Source organism: Oreochromis niloticus, linkage group LG6, assembly GCF_001858045.2.
Source record: "Oreochromis niloticus isolate F11D_XX linkage group LG6, O_niloticus_UMD_NMBU, whole genome shotgun sequence".
Classification (NCBI taxonomy): domain Eukaryota; kingdom Metazoa; phylum Chordata; class Actinopteri; order Cichliformes; family Cichlidae; genus Oreochromis; species Oreochromis niloticus.
The window spans coordinates 32567953-32582883 of NC_031971.2; the positions used below are offsets into that span (position 1 = coordinate 32567953).

The 14931-nt window shown below is 40.2% G+C and overlaps 1 protein-coding gene across 3 annotated transcripts in view; it reads right to left on the minus strand.

The window, feature by feature from the left end:
* Nucleotides 1-6248: 6248 nt before the first annotated feature.
* The window catches only part of mafgb (v-maf avian musculoaponeurotic fibrosarcoma oncogene homolog Gb), a 73699-nt gene continuing 65016 nt past the window's right edge, over nucleotides 6249-14931 (minus strand). For all 3 annotated transcript variants that reach the window (XM_025907986.1, XM_025907985.1, XM_025907984.1), the window contains one exon: nucleotides 6249-8394. In XM_025907986.1, coding sequence (XP_025763771.1) covers nucleotides 7915-8394 — 480 coding nt within the window. In that variant the 3' untranslated portion in view covers nucleotides 6249-7914. The remainder of the gene's footprint in view (nucleotides 8395-14931) is intronic.

Here is a 14931-nt window from a genome sequence, read left to right on the forward strand (position 1 = left end):
GCTAAGTTGTAACATGAAGGTGGTTATCAACTCCGCAATTCAACCATATCAATCCAGGTGTTCACCTGGGGGAAAAAAGCAGCGTCAGCAGCATGTGACCAAACAGAAACACGGACCGGTTTACTGGCAGCAGAGCAGCAGACTGAAAGCAAAACAGCTGCAGCAGCAGTATCGGATTAACAAGTGTGTATGGATGGACTATAATTAAAGCTGTGTGTTCTGTTAAACTAACCGAGTGTTATTTTATGTGTGTAACAGTTTTCCTGTATATCAGTGGTGCTCAATGATTTGAGAAGAAGTAAAGAATAAATATTTGTTATGGTCCTAGTGTAAAATAATCTTATATATAAAGTAATCAAGTACACAGCTTAGGTGCATGAAGGTTAACAGGTGCTCTATTTTAGATACTAAAGTTTACAAACATTTTTTCGTACAGTGATCCATTTACAGAGGCTCAAAAGTAATGGGACAGTTGACTGTCACACAGTTTCATGGCCAGGAGTGGGCTGTTCCTTCATTATTCCATTCCTGACCATGACCCATTTACACAGACAGACAGACAGACAGTGTGAAAAATGAAACTTTTTGCTTCCTTTTTTGCTTCATTTGCTGTACAGAAAATAGTTAAACATGTCATAAATGTTTTTATATATTTAGGTATTTCCACATATGGAATTTTTTTGTATAAACTTTATTTTAATTGGTTATACTGTATTTTTTCAGTACTACAAGGCTTTGCCTAGGAAGCTTGCTTTATCTCATTAAACCCTGTACATAACTGTTTTCACTAATCAATGCAGCTATTGCAACAGAATAATTCAACAATATTCAACATAACTGATGACACTGTACGCAGTGTTTTTATATAATAAATGCACTATATTTGCTTAAAATTGCTAATAATACTAAAGATTCATGAATGACCAACACACAGACAGTTCCATTTTAAAACATGTTTATTGGTCATATACAAAATAAAGTAAGCTGTTTATCAACAAACGTACACTATATACATCAATAAATTAAACAATGCATCGGACCGATGATGAAACAGTTAATTTCGTGATTACCCATACCTTGTCATCGTCACTATCTACAAATTGCGAAAAAAAGGAGAGAAAAAAAAGACAATAATTTAAATTGGAAGATAAATACTAACAAAGACTGTCACATTTTAAGTAGTTTCCCATAGAAAGTACTGCCGTAGAATAATTTATTACATCCCATACAGAAATATTACAAAACACATAATTTCCTATTACAAGGGCTTTTCTGATTAGGTTACACCATATTCACACAAACTCACTACTTTTCAAAGGCTTTAAACGGACCATTATTTATACTGTGTTTCCATGTGTAAGATTTAGAAACACTCACAAAAAAATAAATTAAAAAAAATCCTATGATGAACCTGGCTGAATGTTCGCATCAAGAGTCAAATTTGACAGGGACACTGCTACAATAAAAATAAATAAATACAAATTTAAATGTACTGATACCTGAACTCTGTACGATTTTTTTATTTGTACATTTGACGCAGGCTGGGTATAAACCTGGGACGCAAAAAACAAACAACATTATTGATGCAAACACCAAACAAAATGACCAAAGGAATCCTTGGTTCATTTACTTCTATCGATCAGGATCAGCGGTGGGTGAAAGGGCTTTTAGAGTCCAGTGGCGTGACTCACTAGACAGGAAAATCACTGGATGCCTGCATACCGATTGGCCAAGCAGCAAGATAAGGAGTTAATGATTTGCATCTTCTGGAAGAAGTGTGGGTTTTGAAGAAGGGATTGGTAGGCTGCTGAGTTAACTAAAGCAGGAGAGAATAAGTAGAGTGGTAAATGGTTAAGAGCTTTATCAGACGCATCTCCACCACTCCTTTTCTTTCTCTGTAAAATATTTATAGATGTAGTCTGAGTGGTTGTTTTAGGGTTTGTGATGAAAAGCTTCATTATGACGAGGGTTTGACCCCTGCAGAAAATAAGGTCAGCATGTCAAACAGCTCATAAACTCTGCTATGAAATGGCACCACGCCGCCTTGCTTGATAATCACAGGAGGTCTGAGGTGTCAGCTGACTGTGTCTGCTGACTGAAAATCTGGATTAAACTTGTGTAATGTTTAACCTTTTGTTTGTTTAGAGATCTGGCACATGGTTTCTCACTGGAAACGCCACAAAAAGTTTAAGTGTGGAAGACAAAAATAAGAACTCTACAGGTCAGCAGGAGGCCTTGCATGACGGCTACATCATTCTCGGTTAGAAATGGATTAAAAAAAATAAAATAAATAAAAACACAGGAATGCACCAATTGTGAAATTTTAAGCAGATACTGATGTTTAACTTCACTGGTGACTCAGCTAGGGTTAAGATTAGGTTTTTGAAACACATTTTTGCTTCTGAAATGATTGCACAGTCAAATGAAATCATTTTAACAAGCTCTAAACAAAAACGTGTTCCAGTAAGGTGAAGCGGTATGAGGACTTTATGGGCTTATCAAAGGAACAGGCTGCTGCAGTTCTACAAGCCTGAGAGGAGCTGGATGGTCTTCATGGATTTTAATTAAATCTTGCTTTGTTTTTTTTTGTGTGTGACTGTATTACTGCATCGCTACTATACTCTGTAGTCCTCTCACTCTCTTTTTTGTTTTTGTTTGTCTCTCATTGTAGTTACTGTCCTTTATATTTTTATTAACAAAACAAAATTTAAAAGAAATGTTAATGTGTATTCTCTACAAATACAAATATCTGAATATCAGATGTAAAAGACTTCAACCTTTTTCATATGACATAAGAGATAAACTGCTTACAAGTCCGTTACTCATCTAAAGTAGGGGTTTGAGTTACTAAAATACACAGCATACTTTTGTTTATCAAATGGCCAAAAATAACAGGCAAATACTGTTATCGACCGAGGAACAGTTTCATGGCCAGGGGAGGCCAGTTCTTTCGTAATGAAGCCTCATTGAGGTCTGAAGTGGTTTTGTTGAATTTGGATTTGGTTGCTGTTCTCTTGAAATCTAAATATGAGGTCAACAGACGTGTCAATCGAAGAGAAGGAAGTCATCATTAGTTTCAGAAAACAAAATATTGTAATCCAAGTGTCGTCCAGACACATATGCACCTGACTGGATGTGAGAGACCCACTCTGAGCTAGAAAGGGACACCAAACTGATGGGGCACAACAAACATCAGCTGCTGCAGTTTGTGAATGCAGTCTTATTTGCTGAATAAACTGACGGGAGTTGAAGCCAATATCTGCCAATAAAAATGGTGCATCCCTGTAAAAAAAACCAAAAACCCCAAAAAACAAAAATCCAAAATAAAATAAATTTGAAGACTTTGTGTTTTCACAGTTAACTGCTAAGTGAAAGTGGGTAAGCCACACCACATATGCCAGATTTAAACAGAGGCAAGCTGACATTTTAATTTACCAGGTATATTTATAAAAAAAAAAAAGAAGAAGAAGCTAAACACCGCACATTAGCTCTTTAACCTCGTCACATCACACTGTACAGTCAGGAAAACAGACAACTTGACAAACGACTACGATAGCGTCAGTGCTCCTGTGAGGCAGGAGTTTGGATTTTGCCAGTTTGCATAATTAGATGTGTCTATTTAACAGCAGCCACATGTTGACACGTTAATGTTTACACAGAACGCTTCTTTCCTTTTTTTTTTTTTTAGAAACCAGAGGAGCACAAAAACACAGAGCAGCAGCACACGTAGTCGTACAATTTGACATAACTTACAGTCTCAACACAAGTTGAGTTTCCTCTTGTTTTATATGATGTCTCATACACTCACACACACACACACACACACACACACACACACACACACACACACACACACACACACACACACACACACACACACACACGCGCGCGCGCGCGCACAGCTGGCCAGTGAAAAACATCAGTGAGACAGGCAGGAAGGAGCAGACTGATGGAGAGGGACAGAGTACATTTTAAAAACTCAGATAACGGCATTCAGGACGTACAAAACAGGGCATTTTCTTTAATATGGAGAAAACACGTTAATATACTCTATGAGATACTGAAATTTGCTTGTTGCTCAATACCATTAGGTGTGATAAGTGATTTTCATTTGACATCTGAAGCTCTCTGGTTTCACACCTGACTGAACGTGTGACCGTTTATCCGCTCAAAGACTACGGAGAAAAAAATATTTTCAATCACAAACCCATTTATCCTCCTGCGCCTTTTTCACTGTTCACCAGTTTGACTTCTATTTCTGTACAGATGAAGACACTCCTTACTTATCATAGTAACTGCACAGCAGTAGGCGAGCTAACCCATTTTTCTTCACAGTGGAGAAGTAGCGGTTCAGGTAAAAGGCTGCATGTATGTAATGTTTTTATCTGTGTAAATTGCTTCTCTTTCAGCTTTAAAATCAGGTTAAAAAATATTTGAGGCAATTGTACTCAAAAGGTAAACCTCACTCTTTGACAGACAAACCATTAAATAGCAGAATAGATTTTTTTTTCACTTCATAAAACACCATATAACAAATGTTATTTCACTTCCCTGACACTTCAAGAACAGTTTAAAAAACAAAAACAAATACAACTGGAACGATGTTAAATATACATAACCGTGTAAAATACAGAAGCAAAAAAAAAAAAAAAAACGAATTTTTTTTTTTTTTAATCACAGACTATAAAAATAAGTTATTGAAGGAGTGGGTGTGATGCAGCCACAAAGGCCTTCAGCAGAGTTTCACATATTTGCTACTTCGGCCTGATGACCTGAATACACAACACAACGCAGTGTGTGAGGTTAACCATAAAACTTCCTCATCTTGTTGGTCACTTTATCTGCAACAGACTGCACAGACCAAAAATAAAGACACAGAGGCCTGCTCAGAAATACGTCGCCAACGTGAACTCTGCCAAAGTGCAGTTTAGCAAATGATCTAACACGTCTGCAGGGCTGGAGCTGAACAATGAGGGCCGGGGAGGACAAAGACTTTACGATTTGAGAAAGAGTGCAGTTACTCACTGTGTCATCACCCGCTTCAGCCTGAAATCAAACACGTATCAAAGTCATATCCATGAAATAGGGAACGTTATATTACCTCGTCACATACCTACACAGCACACCACACACTAGTTCACGGCTACACACACGTGCCTAGTAGCTAGAGAAAAAACAAAGCTATTCAGTAGTTAAGCCACTTTTGGTACAATTGCAAAATAGAGAGATACTGTATATCAAACAGATTTTGTTATACCTTTTTTTGTTTTGTTTTTTTATACATGTCATTACAAACGATGCAAAGATAATTGTCTTTATAAAAATCCAGACTCCACCATACATAGACAAAGATTCTTTAAGTATAGAACACCACGTAAGACTACTTTTTATGGAAAAGCCCGCGTGAAATATGTGAAATTCAGAGAAATGTTTGTCACCCATGCCCGCTGACTGCACTGTCAGAAATCACAGTTGCAGTTTGCAGTTGTAAGTTTTGCGGGTAAAAGCAAGAAAAGAAAAGAAAAGTGCAACCCAAACTGCTCTGATTTGAGGCAAAGGTTTTCCTGCAGGTGTTGTAACCTACAGCAGACTTTGTTTATAACAGACAAAAGTATTTTATGCAAAAAAAACCCAAATCAAAAACAAGAATAAAATTCAGGCTCTTTTTTGTTTTTTTGTGCTAATTTTCCTTTTTCATTTCACTTAAAGAGGACCTATTGTGCTTTTCCTTACTTTCTAAATATGTATACATTATCATGGACAAACAAATAGAAAAAAAAACAACCTGTGAGTGAAACGCTTAGGGGAGAAAGCTCAGTTTTAGACAGTTTTTCTACTTCTGGCCCTGTATGATGTCAGTGACAGCAGATTCCCCCTGGTAATGGTCATGTCAGGCACATAGTTTGGACTGTAAGTACAGATGTAGATCTTCTATTTAGGAGGAGCAGCCAATCAGAAGACAGCTTAAATGAAAAGGGAATGGAGCTATAACTGAACTGAGGGGCTGCATAAAGGACCAGTATCACATAAACAAGCATTATTTTCAACTTTGAATCATGGTCAAAGGAGTTTGCAAAGAAAAGCATCTGGACTTCTTTAAGTTGCTTGAAGATGTTTCACCTCTCATCCGAGAAGCTTCTTCTCGGATGAGAGGTGAAACATCTTCAAGCAACTTAAAGAAGTCCAGACGCTTTTCTTTGCAAACTTCTTTGACTACGATGACCTGGATGACTGAGAACCTTCACAGACAACTTTGAATCATGCAAAGCCACTCTATGAAACCATGTTTTGAATGTTCTCAACTTATTGTCAATCCTTCTGCTTACCAGAAGGTTGCCTTAAAAGGGTGAAGAGCTAAAGCAGCTCATTTCAGACACAGAAATGATCTGAAGGGCTGCATCAAGGACTAGTGTTGAATAAATATCATTTTGCATTGAGAATTATGCAAAGCTCCTCTAGAGTCCAAGAATAAAAATATAGAGATGCAAACAAGCAGAATAGGTCCACTTTAAACAAATGACTTGCCAAGGTACATAACTGTTAATAATCATCATCGTCATTACGTGCTATTACACAGCTTAAATAACAGTGTACAGGGAGAGTTAAATGCTGTTACTAGCTGACTCCTGATTGGTCAGTTTATGCTATAAAGCACAAGCATACGCAACACACCTACACTGAATCTCCACCATCCTTCCACAAGTTATTTGTTCATCAGTTATCCTTTTGACTTCTTCTCTATGCATATCATTAGGAGAAAAAGGCACTTGCCCTTCCAAATGTCTTGAATAATAAACTTTGAAGCGAAACTCAAACAGGCTTTTATCTTCATATGACCATTTCCCTGAAAATTCCCACACTAAAATAAGGTCAGCGAATTAAAAAACGTCATCTCCTGTCCTATAATATGTTTTGGTAAATATTAATAGCCTATCCCCTCCTTTTCCCCTCCTCCTTTCATAAAATTCAGGAAGTACTGCATGTAATAATGGAAGCCAGTTGGAGTTGAAAAATGGAAGGACAGATAAAAGAGTAGGTAAGAGAACGCGAGAGTCTGACTTGAAAGTAAAAAGACCATAAGAAAAAAAATTAAAAATACAGCTACCCAAATATAGCAATACCAAAACGAACACGCGCCACAGAATTTCACAGAATTCCTGATATATAACAATTCACACACAGAGAATACACCTTGGACCTCATGTGAATGACAACACAGTACAAAACAGTAGAAATACAGTTACCACCATTGTATAATATATATATCTTCTATAGTACTTTTCTGAAAAAAGTTCTTGGCTAGGTGGAACAAGATGGGGCTTCTCTGCAGCCACTCAAATCAGCAGGTCACATTAAATTCAATGATTTCCATAGAACTATTCAAGAATAAATGCTCTGATTCTCATGTGTGTTTAGGATTGTTTGATGATGTACCAAATTTCCGTTTTATACATTTTATTTCGATCAGGCACCTCTTCAAATCTGTGTGCAAATTCGTGACATGGTTATTATGTACTTACTTAAAAAGGAGATTCACCAGCACTGAGCACCGAAAACCAAATAAAAACTGTTGGAATTTTCTCATTTTGAGTATTTACAAATGTCAGATTATTTTCTTGATCAGGAATAAGACAGTTTTCAAATTATTTGGGATTTCCGGGTCTTCAGTGCCCATAAGAACCCTGTGTATTTGTCCTGCATTGGTACAAGAGTCCTCCTCCGCTTCCATCCTTTCCTACATCTGCACTGATCAGAGGTGATGACTTGACGGGAGCGTGCCGTGGCGATGCAAGCGAGGCCGCCCGGGTTTTTGTCCGTCAGTGCAGATGGAGAAGAGGAGTCCGGCAGACGGGAAGATCAACTCAGATGCAGCTAAGCTCCATCCTGATGCACCTTCATCTCCCTTCCCTTCCCTCAAGACCGTGCGTCTGTTTTTGACTTCACTATTGTAATCACGCTCGTCGCCGTCGCCACCTTCCCTGGGATGAGCGGACCGATGACCGATGACGCCACCCCTCCCCCTCCCCCTCCAGCCCTGACCCCGACCCCGACAGTGGGGCTTCGTGCCACAGTCCTGGCGAAGGTCTGTAACGCCTCGTACTTAGACCTCAGAGCGTCCAGCTCAACGCGCATCGAAGCATTCTCATTGGCCAGTTTGTCCACCTCCTGCTGCAGCTGGGCCTTCTGCTTCTCCAACTCCTCCTTCTGGGTGACACGCTTCACCCGGCAACTGGCGGCGTAGCCACGATTCTTCAGGGTGCGCCGCCGCTGTTTCAGTTGCAGGATCTCTTCTTTGGAGAGCCCTCGGAGGTGCTGGTTCAGCTCCCGCACCGACATGGTCACCAGCTCCTCGTCTGTGAGGCTGGTGCCATTCTCGCCCGGCTCGCGCTTCACCTGCAGGACACGGGAAAAAGAAGAAGCGAGAGAGAGAAAGCAGCAATGAGTTGACTGTAAAAAGCCCCGACTGACACCTTTAAGACCTCATTATCTGTTACTGCCAGGAAATGTTTATGTGGCCTGAATATTCAGACCTGTGTCAGACTCTTTAGTGGTCACGTGTCACCCTGCCAACCCAGAAAACCGAGATTTAAAAGAAGTGGCCAAACCATGACCATTCTCTAAACTTAATTACCATTAAAGGTGGCTTGGTTAACAACATATTAAAAATAATTCATGTGTTAAATCTGTGACATGATTTAACCATCCACATTTCAAACAGTGGTTTGTGGTTTAACCTAGTTCTAAATCCTGAAGAACCCAAGCTTAACCCCAACAAACTCAGGCCCTTGGAGTTTTTATTAAATTGTTATCCTAAGTGTTGACAATCAGGGAACAAAGAAAATAATCATCCTACCATGCACTGTTTTGCTTTCTCCAAACTACTGGGTTAGGGTTACCACATATGATGACTCAGGCCTCAGAGAGCTAAGAGGTGAAGTCATTCCCTCCACCACCACCACCAAACCCTCAAGCCTGCAAATGTAGACTTTGTCATGCTTTAAAACGGGAAAATATTTCTTGTACAAAGACACAAATGAGTACATATAGCACTGGAAAGATTTAAAAAACAAAAAACCCTTCATTACTGCATGAATTCAGGTTTAAACTTCGATATAATGATGATGCAAAGGTCAGCAGATGACTGTGGTGAATGGCAACAGATATAAATGGACCCGGATCACCCTCTGCACCATGTCCTGGACAAGCAGCAGAGGACTCTGTGTGTGTGTGTGTGTGTGTGTGTGTGTGTGTGTGTGTGTGTGTGTGTGTGTGTGTGTGTGACCATGTATTCCTATCTTTGTGGGGACCAAAAATTGGAGGTTTACTATACTAGTGGGACCAACAGCCCTTATGGGGACCAAAATCCTGGTCCCCACAAGTTTGAAGGCATTTTTGAGACTCAAAATGTGGTTTTAGCGAAAGTTAGTAAGGGTTAGGGTTAGGCATTAATTTTTGATGGTTAGGGTTAGGGTAAGAGGCTAGGGAAAGCAATATGTCAATTAGATGTCCACACAAGATATGAATACCACACGTGTGTGTGTGTGTGTGTGTGTGTGTGTGTGTGTGTGTGTGTGTGTGTGTGTGTGTTTCTTTTCAAGCTCCTTTTTCAATTACATTTAGATGTTTAATTATTTTGTCACAGGTTGTGTTCAATGATTTTAGTAATTTTATTTTGGATAAATTCAAAGAAGAGGTTTTAGAAGTGGAGTGGGAGGTCCCTCTCCCATGTAACCAGCTCCCAGATCCCAGGACTGGATCAGGTGACCCTGAACCATCCCTTAGTTATGCTGTGAGAGTCAGGCTGCTGGGGGGACTTCCCAGCATTGAGCATATCCTTTTCATGCCTTGTGTGTTTATCCCACTACAACATGTGAATGATGTTTTTCTTCTCTACCCTGTAGTTTGTGTTTTGTTCTCCTTGTTGTCTGTGATATCTCTGCGCTCTCTTTTTGACTCTTCTTTTCCCTCCTCACCTTCCCATCTGCTTATTTAAATTCAAGTTCATTTACATATTCCTTTAAAATGACTGCCCAGAGGCATTTCAAAAGGCCCAGAGGTGTGTCTTCCTTCTAGCATCATTTTGGCTTCAGATGGGTGTTTTTTTTTTTATTGCATGGTCCTCTGAGAAAGTTTTCTTTTCTCATTTGATCTTTGACCTCAAACTGTACTGATTTGGGGGGTAGGTAATCACTAAAGGAGAAGCATAAGAAGACAAAATTGTCCATTAGGGATAGGGGGTATCGTTTTTGATTGTGGTCTCTCTATGCTTTCCTTTTTTCTCTGCTTTCCCCTCACCCAATCTCCGCAGATAACGGCCCCTCCTTGAGCTTTGTTCTGCCACAGTAAACATCCTGTTAAAAGGAGTTCTTCCTCCCTGCCATCACCAGCTCATATGGGATTGTCTCTCTAATATCTTGGGGTTTTTCCCTTACAATATAAATGGCATTGTGAATAAAATTGAAATGAGTATTTACTGGTGTATCAGCATCCCTTAGTTATGCCGTCATAGGTTCAGGCTGCTGGGGACTTCCCATGACCTGAGCACTTCTTCCCACTGCCATGCATTTATATGCCACTGCTGCATATCATTATGTGTGCCTATGGAAAGAGGCACACATATTACTATTCGTCGGATTTATTATTATGTGTGCCTATGCCAGGAGGCACACATATTACTATTCCTCGGATTTATTATTATTATTATTATTATTATTATGTGTGCCTATGCCAAGAGGCACACATATTACTATTCCTCGGATTTATTATTATGTGTGCCTATGCCAAGAGGCACACATATTACTATTCCTCGGATTTATTATTATTATGTGTGCCTATGCCAAGAGGCACACATATTACTATTCCTCGGATTTATTATTATTATTATTATTATTATTATTATTCTCCAGTTTCCGCCTGAAATTTTGCAGCGAATCTCGCCCCACAGTTTTGAGACAAGCTTCATATATGTTACCTCATTTTGTGCGGCTGGATCTGGAATGGTGTGCTATGACTTTTGGTCTTTATGAATTTTATAGTTTTTTAAATATTAATATTTTAGTGAAAATTTTCCCGCGCTCCTCTGCCGAACAGTTTTGACTTTAGGGTTACATATGTTAGATCATTTGTGCGGCTGGAGCTGGACTATTATGTCATGACTTTTGGTGTTCATGACTTTTATAGTTTTTTAAATATTAATATTTTAGTGCAAATTTAGGCCAATTCATCTTTTGGCGCCAAATAAACAGACTTCATTTGTGGTGTGTTGGCTCCATCTTTTGGTCCCATTGAAACAAATTTCAAACTTCATTTGTGGTGTGTTGGCTCTCTCTAGTGGTATGCCGGGAGTGGTACAGCCTGTCTACCCTTATTTGGATTACCGTAATGATGACAATTTCAACGGTGCGCACAGCGTCGCTGCTTTCAGGAGCCATTGGAATTTTTAAGGTTGCGCAAATCATTCAAAAGTTACGGTAATGCTTGGTGGAAAACTCAATATCCCACAATTCATAGCAGGCCTCTGCCGAGTCAAACAATGGCGGCCATCACTTAGTTTTTATTTTCCTCTTAATACTGTTTCTAGGTCACAAAATAAACTTTTAAGATATTTTCAGGCGAGAATGTAGTTGTGTAAACTTCAAATATCTGCTCGTTTTGTCAAAACATCCCATATTAGCGACACTGTTCTGACGATGTCGTTTCTGCCTGAGGCTAGCTGGCTAGCTAGCTAGCGCGGCTTTGCTAACAAGCTACAGCCGGCCTGGATGACAGTGAGGGCGGCTTACTATGGTTTCACCCCCGGTCCTTCGCAGTGTCTCGTGGTCACAGCTGGACTTATTTTTCCTTCATATGGACCGATGATTTATTTATTTATTCATTTTAGTAACGGTATAAACAGTGAAAGGTGGTGGATTGGCCAGATGTAAACTTCAAATATCTGCTCGTGTTACCAAGACATCCCATATTAGCTCTGATGTTTTCGGTGCCTGCAAAGAGCTAGACAGGTAGCTAGCTAACCCGAGCTGGCTGTCTTTTTGACTCAGGGTCATAGCTGGACTTATTTTTCGTTTTTATGAGCCGATGAGGGGTTTTTTTAGTAACGGTACAAACAGTGAAAGGCGGTGGATTGTCCAGATGCTGGTCGATGTGGAAAAAATAACTGAGTTGTTTGGTAGTCGCTGACGCGGAGCTACAACCGAGGGCAGCTATCCACCGGTGTGTGTCAGAAAGAACATGCGGGGAACGAGGCGGCGAGGCGACCGCCGATCGACCGGTGGTAGATCGTGGATCAGGGAAACCGAAGGCAGGAGAAGCAGGCGGCTGCCGGTCGGAGCGTGAGGTGAACTGAATTTCAGGTAAGAAGTTATGACCTGCACTCTTTTTGGGTCAGATATAAACCGAGTTTATCTGACTACGTCGGTCCTGCCTGACAGCTAGCCGGCTACCTAGCTAGCTGCCGCACTTGGCTGCAAATGGATAGCGAGGGGACTCTCTCTCTCTCCTTTCACCTCCCCGGTCTCTCGCAAATGCTCGCATAGAATCGGAGTTACAGCTGGATGTGGAAAAAATAACTGAGTTGTTTGGTGGTGGAGCTACAACAGAGGGCAGCTACCCACCGGTGTGTGACAGAAAGGACATGCCGCCAACGAGACATATGAGGCCGGGCAGGCGATTGCTAACGCGGTGGTCAATCATGGATCAGGGAAAGCGAAGGCAGGAGCGTGAGGTGAACTGAATTTCAGGTAAGAAGTTATGAACTGCACTCTATTTGGGTCAGATATAAACAGAGTTTAGGTGTAGTTTATTTAGCAGCAGTTCTCTTATGTGTTGCTGATAGCCGGCTAGCTAGCTAGCGCCGCTAGCATAGTTAGCTCGCGCCGCTAGCAACCCTTCGTGAAAAAGCACCCAGTCTTGGCTTATATTGAAGCGGGTGAAACTCGTGTCAGCACCCGGTCGCTCTCTATTTGGGTCAGATATAAACCGAGTTTAGGTGTAGTTTATTTAGCAGCAGTTCTCTTATGTGTTGCTGATAGCCGGCTAGCTAGCTAGCGCCGCTAGCATAGTTAGCTCGCGCCGCTAGCAACCCTTCGTGAAAAAGCACCCAGGCTTGGCTTATATTGAGGCGGGTGAAACTCGTGTCAGCACCCGGTCGCTCTCTATTTGGGTCAGATATAAACCGAGTTTAGGTGTAATTTATTTTCGTTGACCTTTTACAATCGTAATGCCACGGGTGTTTATATACAGCTGTGTGCGCACTAAGTTACTGACGTTGGACTTTATTTTATTCATTAGGGTTAGTTCATAGAGTTGCCGTGCCGTACAAACGGAATCGTCCCACATTCAGAGAAAACATTATGATTTATTCTGTCGTTACGAAGCCTCCCCTGTCATTCTCTCGCGTGTTGAAACGTCAATCATGAAACTGATCAATGATCGGCTGTTCGCTCTTATTTATCGCGCTAAACAACAGCAGCACGTTTAAGCTTGATCAGCTGTTGTTAGAATTCTTTTGATTTTAATTTCTAGTATCAGCTGATGTTTGCTGGAGCATGAAGATGAAATCAGGAGATGTCCTTACTGAATCATCAGAGCTGAACTGGTGATGGAGAAACAGGTTTACACTTTAGGTGACATGAATGAGTTGAAGGGAAGTTATGAGTTGTTTCTGAGAGACAAAGACCAAGCTCCTTTTTTGTGTAGCTGACAGCTGGTAACTGTGCAGGGGCGGATCTAGCAAAGCTTTTGGGGGGGGAGCTAGGGCATTAACAGAGAAAGGTGGACACAAAGATATACTTTTCTTTCTTACTCTCATATAAAATATTTAGCTTTTATTAAATAGTTATCTGAATCTCACAACCAAAGTTTGTATAATAATACACAGGATTGGCTGTAGACCATTGTTCATAATTCAGAACACTGTGTAAAATAACAAAAAACAAAAAGTGAATGCATGTGTGAAAAGTGGTCTATAATGTAATGCTTCAAAGTGTGTTCATGCAAACATTGTCGGGTCTGCCGTGGTACAATGGGACTTCTGCTCATGAACCTGTGTGCACAGCGTCTGCAAATCGGCGCTGTACAAAGTAACTTCATCTTTACACAAAACTGTAAGCTGTCATCTGTGAAGCGTGAGCGGTGTTTGTTTTTACCATAGTTCATGGTGGAGAATGGCTGCTCTTCTGAGTTTTGCTCTCTGTAGCCGTATGAATGGCAAACTACAGTGATTAGCAGCGGCATAGGCACACATAAAATTTCTTCTGAAATTTTCGCTTTCTAGTTATTATTATTATTATTATGTGTGCCTATGACAAGAGGCACACATATTACTATTCGTCGGATTTATTATTATTATTATTATTCTTCAGTTTCCGCCTGAAATTTTGCAGCGAAACTCGCCCCGCAGTTTTGAGACAAGCTTCATATATATTACCTCATTTTGTGCGGCTGGATCAGGAATGGTGTGCTATGACTTTTGGTGTTTATAACTATTATAGTTTTTAAATATTAATATTTTAGTGAAAATTTTCCCGCGCTTCTCTGCCAAACAGTTTTGAAAATAGGGTTACATATGTTAGATCATTTTGTGCGGCTGGAGCTGGACTAGTATGGTATACACTTTTGGTGTTTATGACTTTATAGTTTTTGAAATATTTAGATTTTAGTGCAAATTTAGGCCAATTGCCATAGAAACAGACTTTATTTGTGGTGGGTTGGCTCTCTCTAGTGGTATACCGGGAGTAGTACGGCTGAAAATCTGTATGCTTGTTACAAAACTCCATATCCCATAATTCATAGCACCCCTCTTCCGAGTTAAACAATGGCGGACACCACTTCGTTTTATATGTCTTTTATTAGTGTTTCTAGGTCACAAAATACACTTTTAAGATATTTTCAGGCGAGAATGTAGGTGTGTAAACTTCAAATATCTGCTTG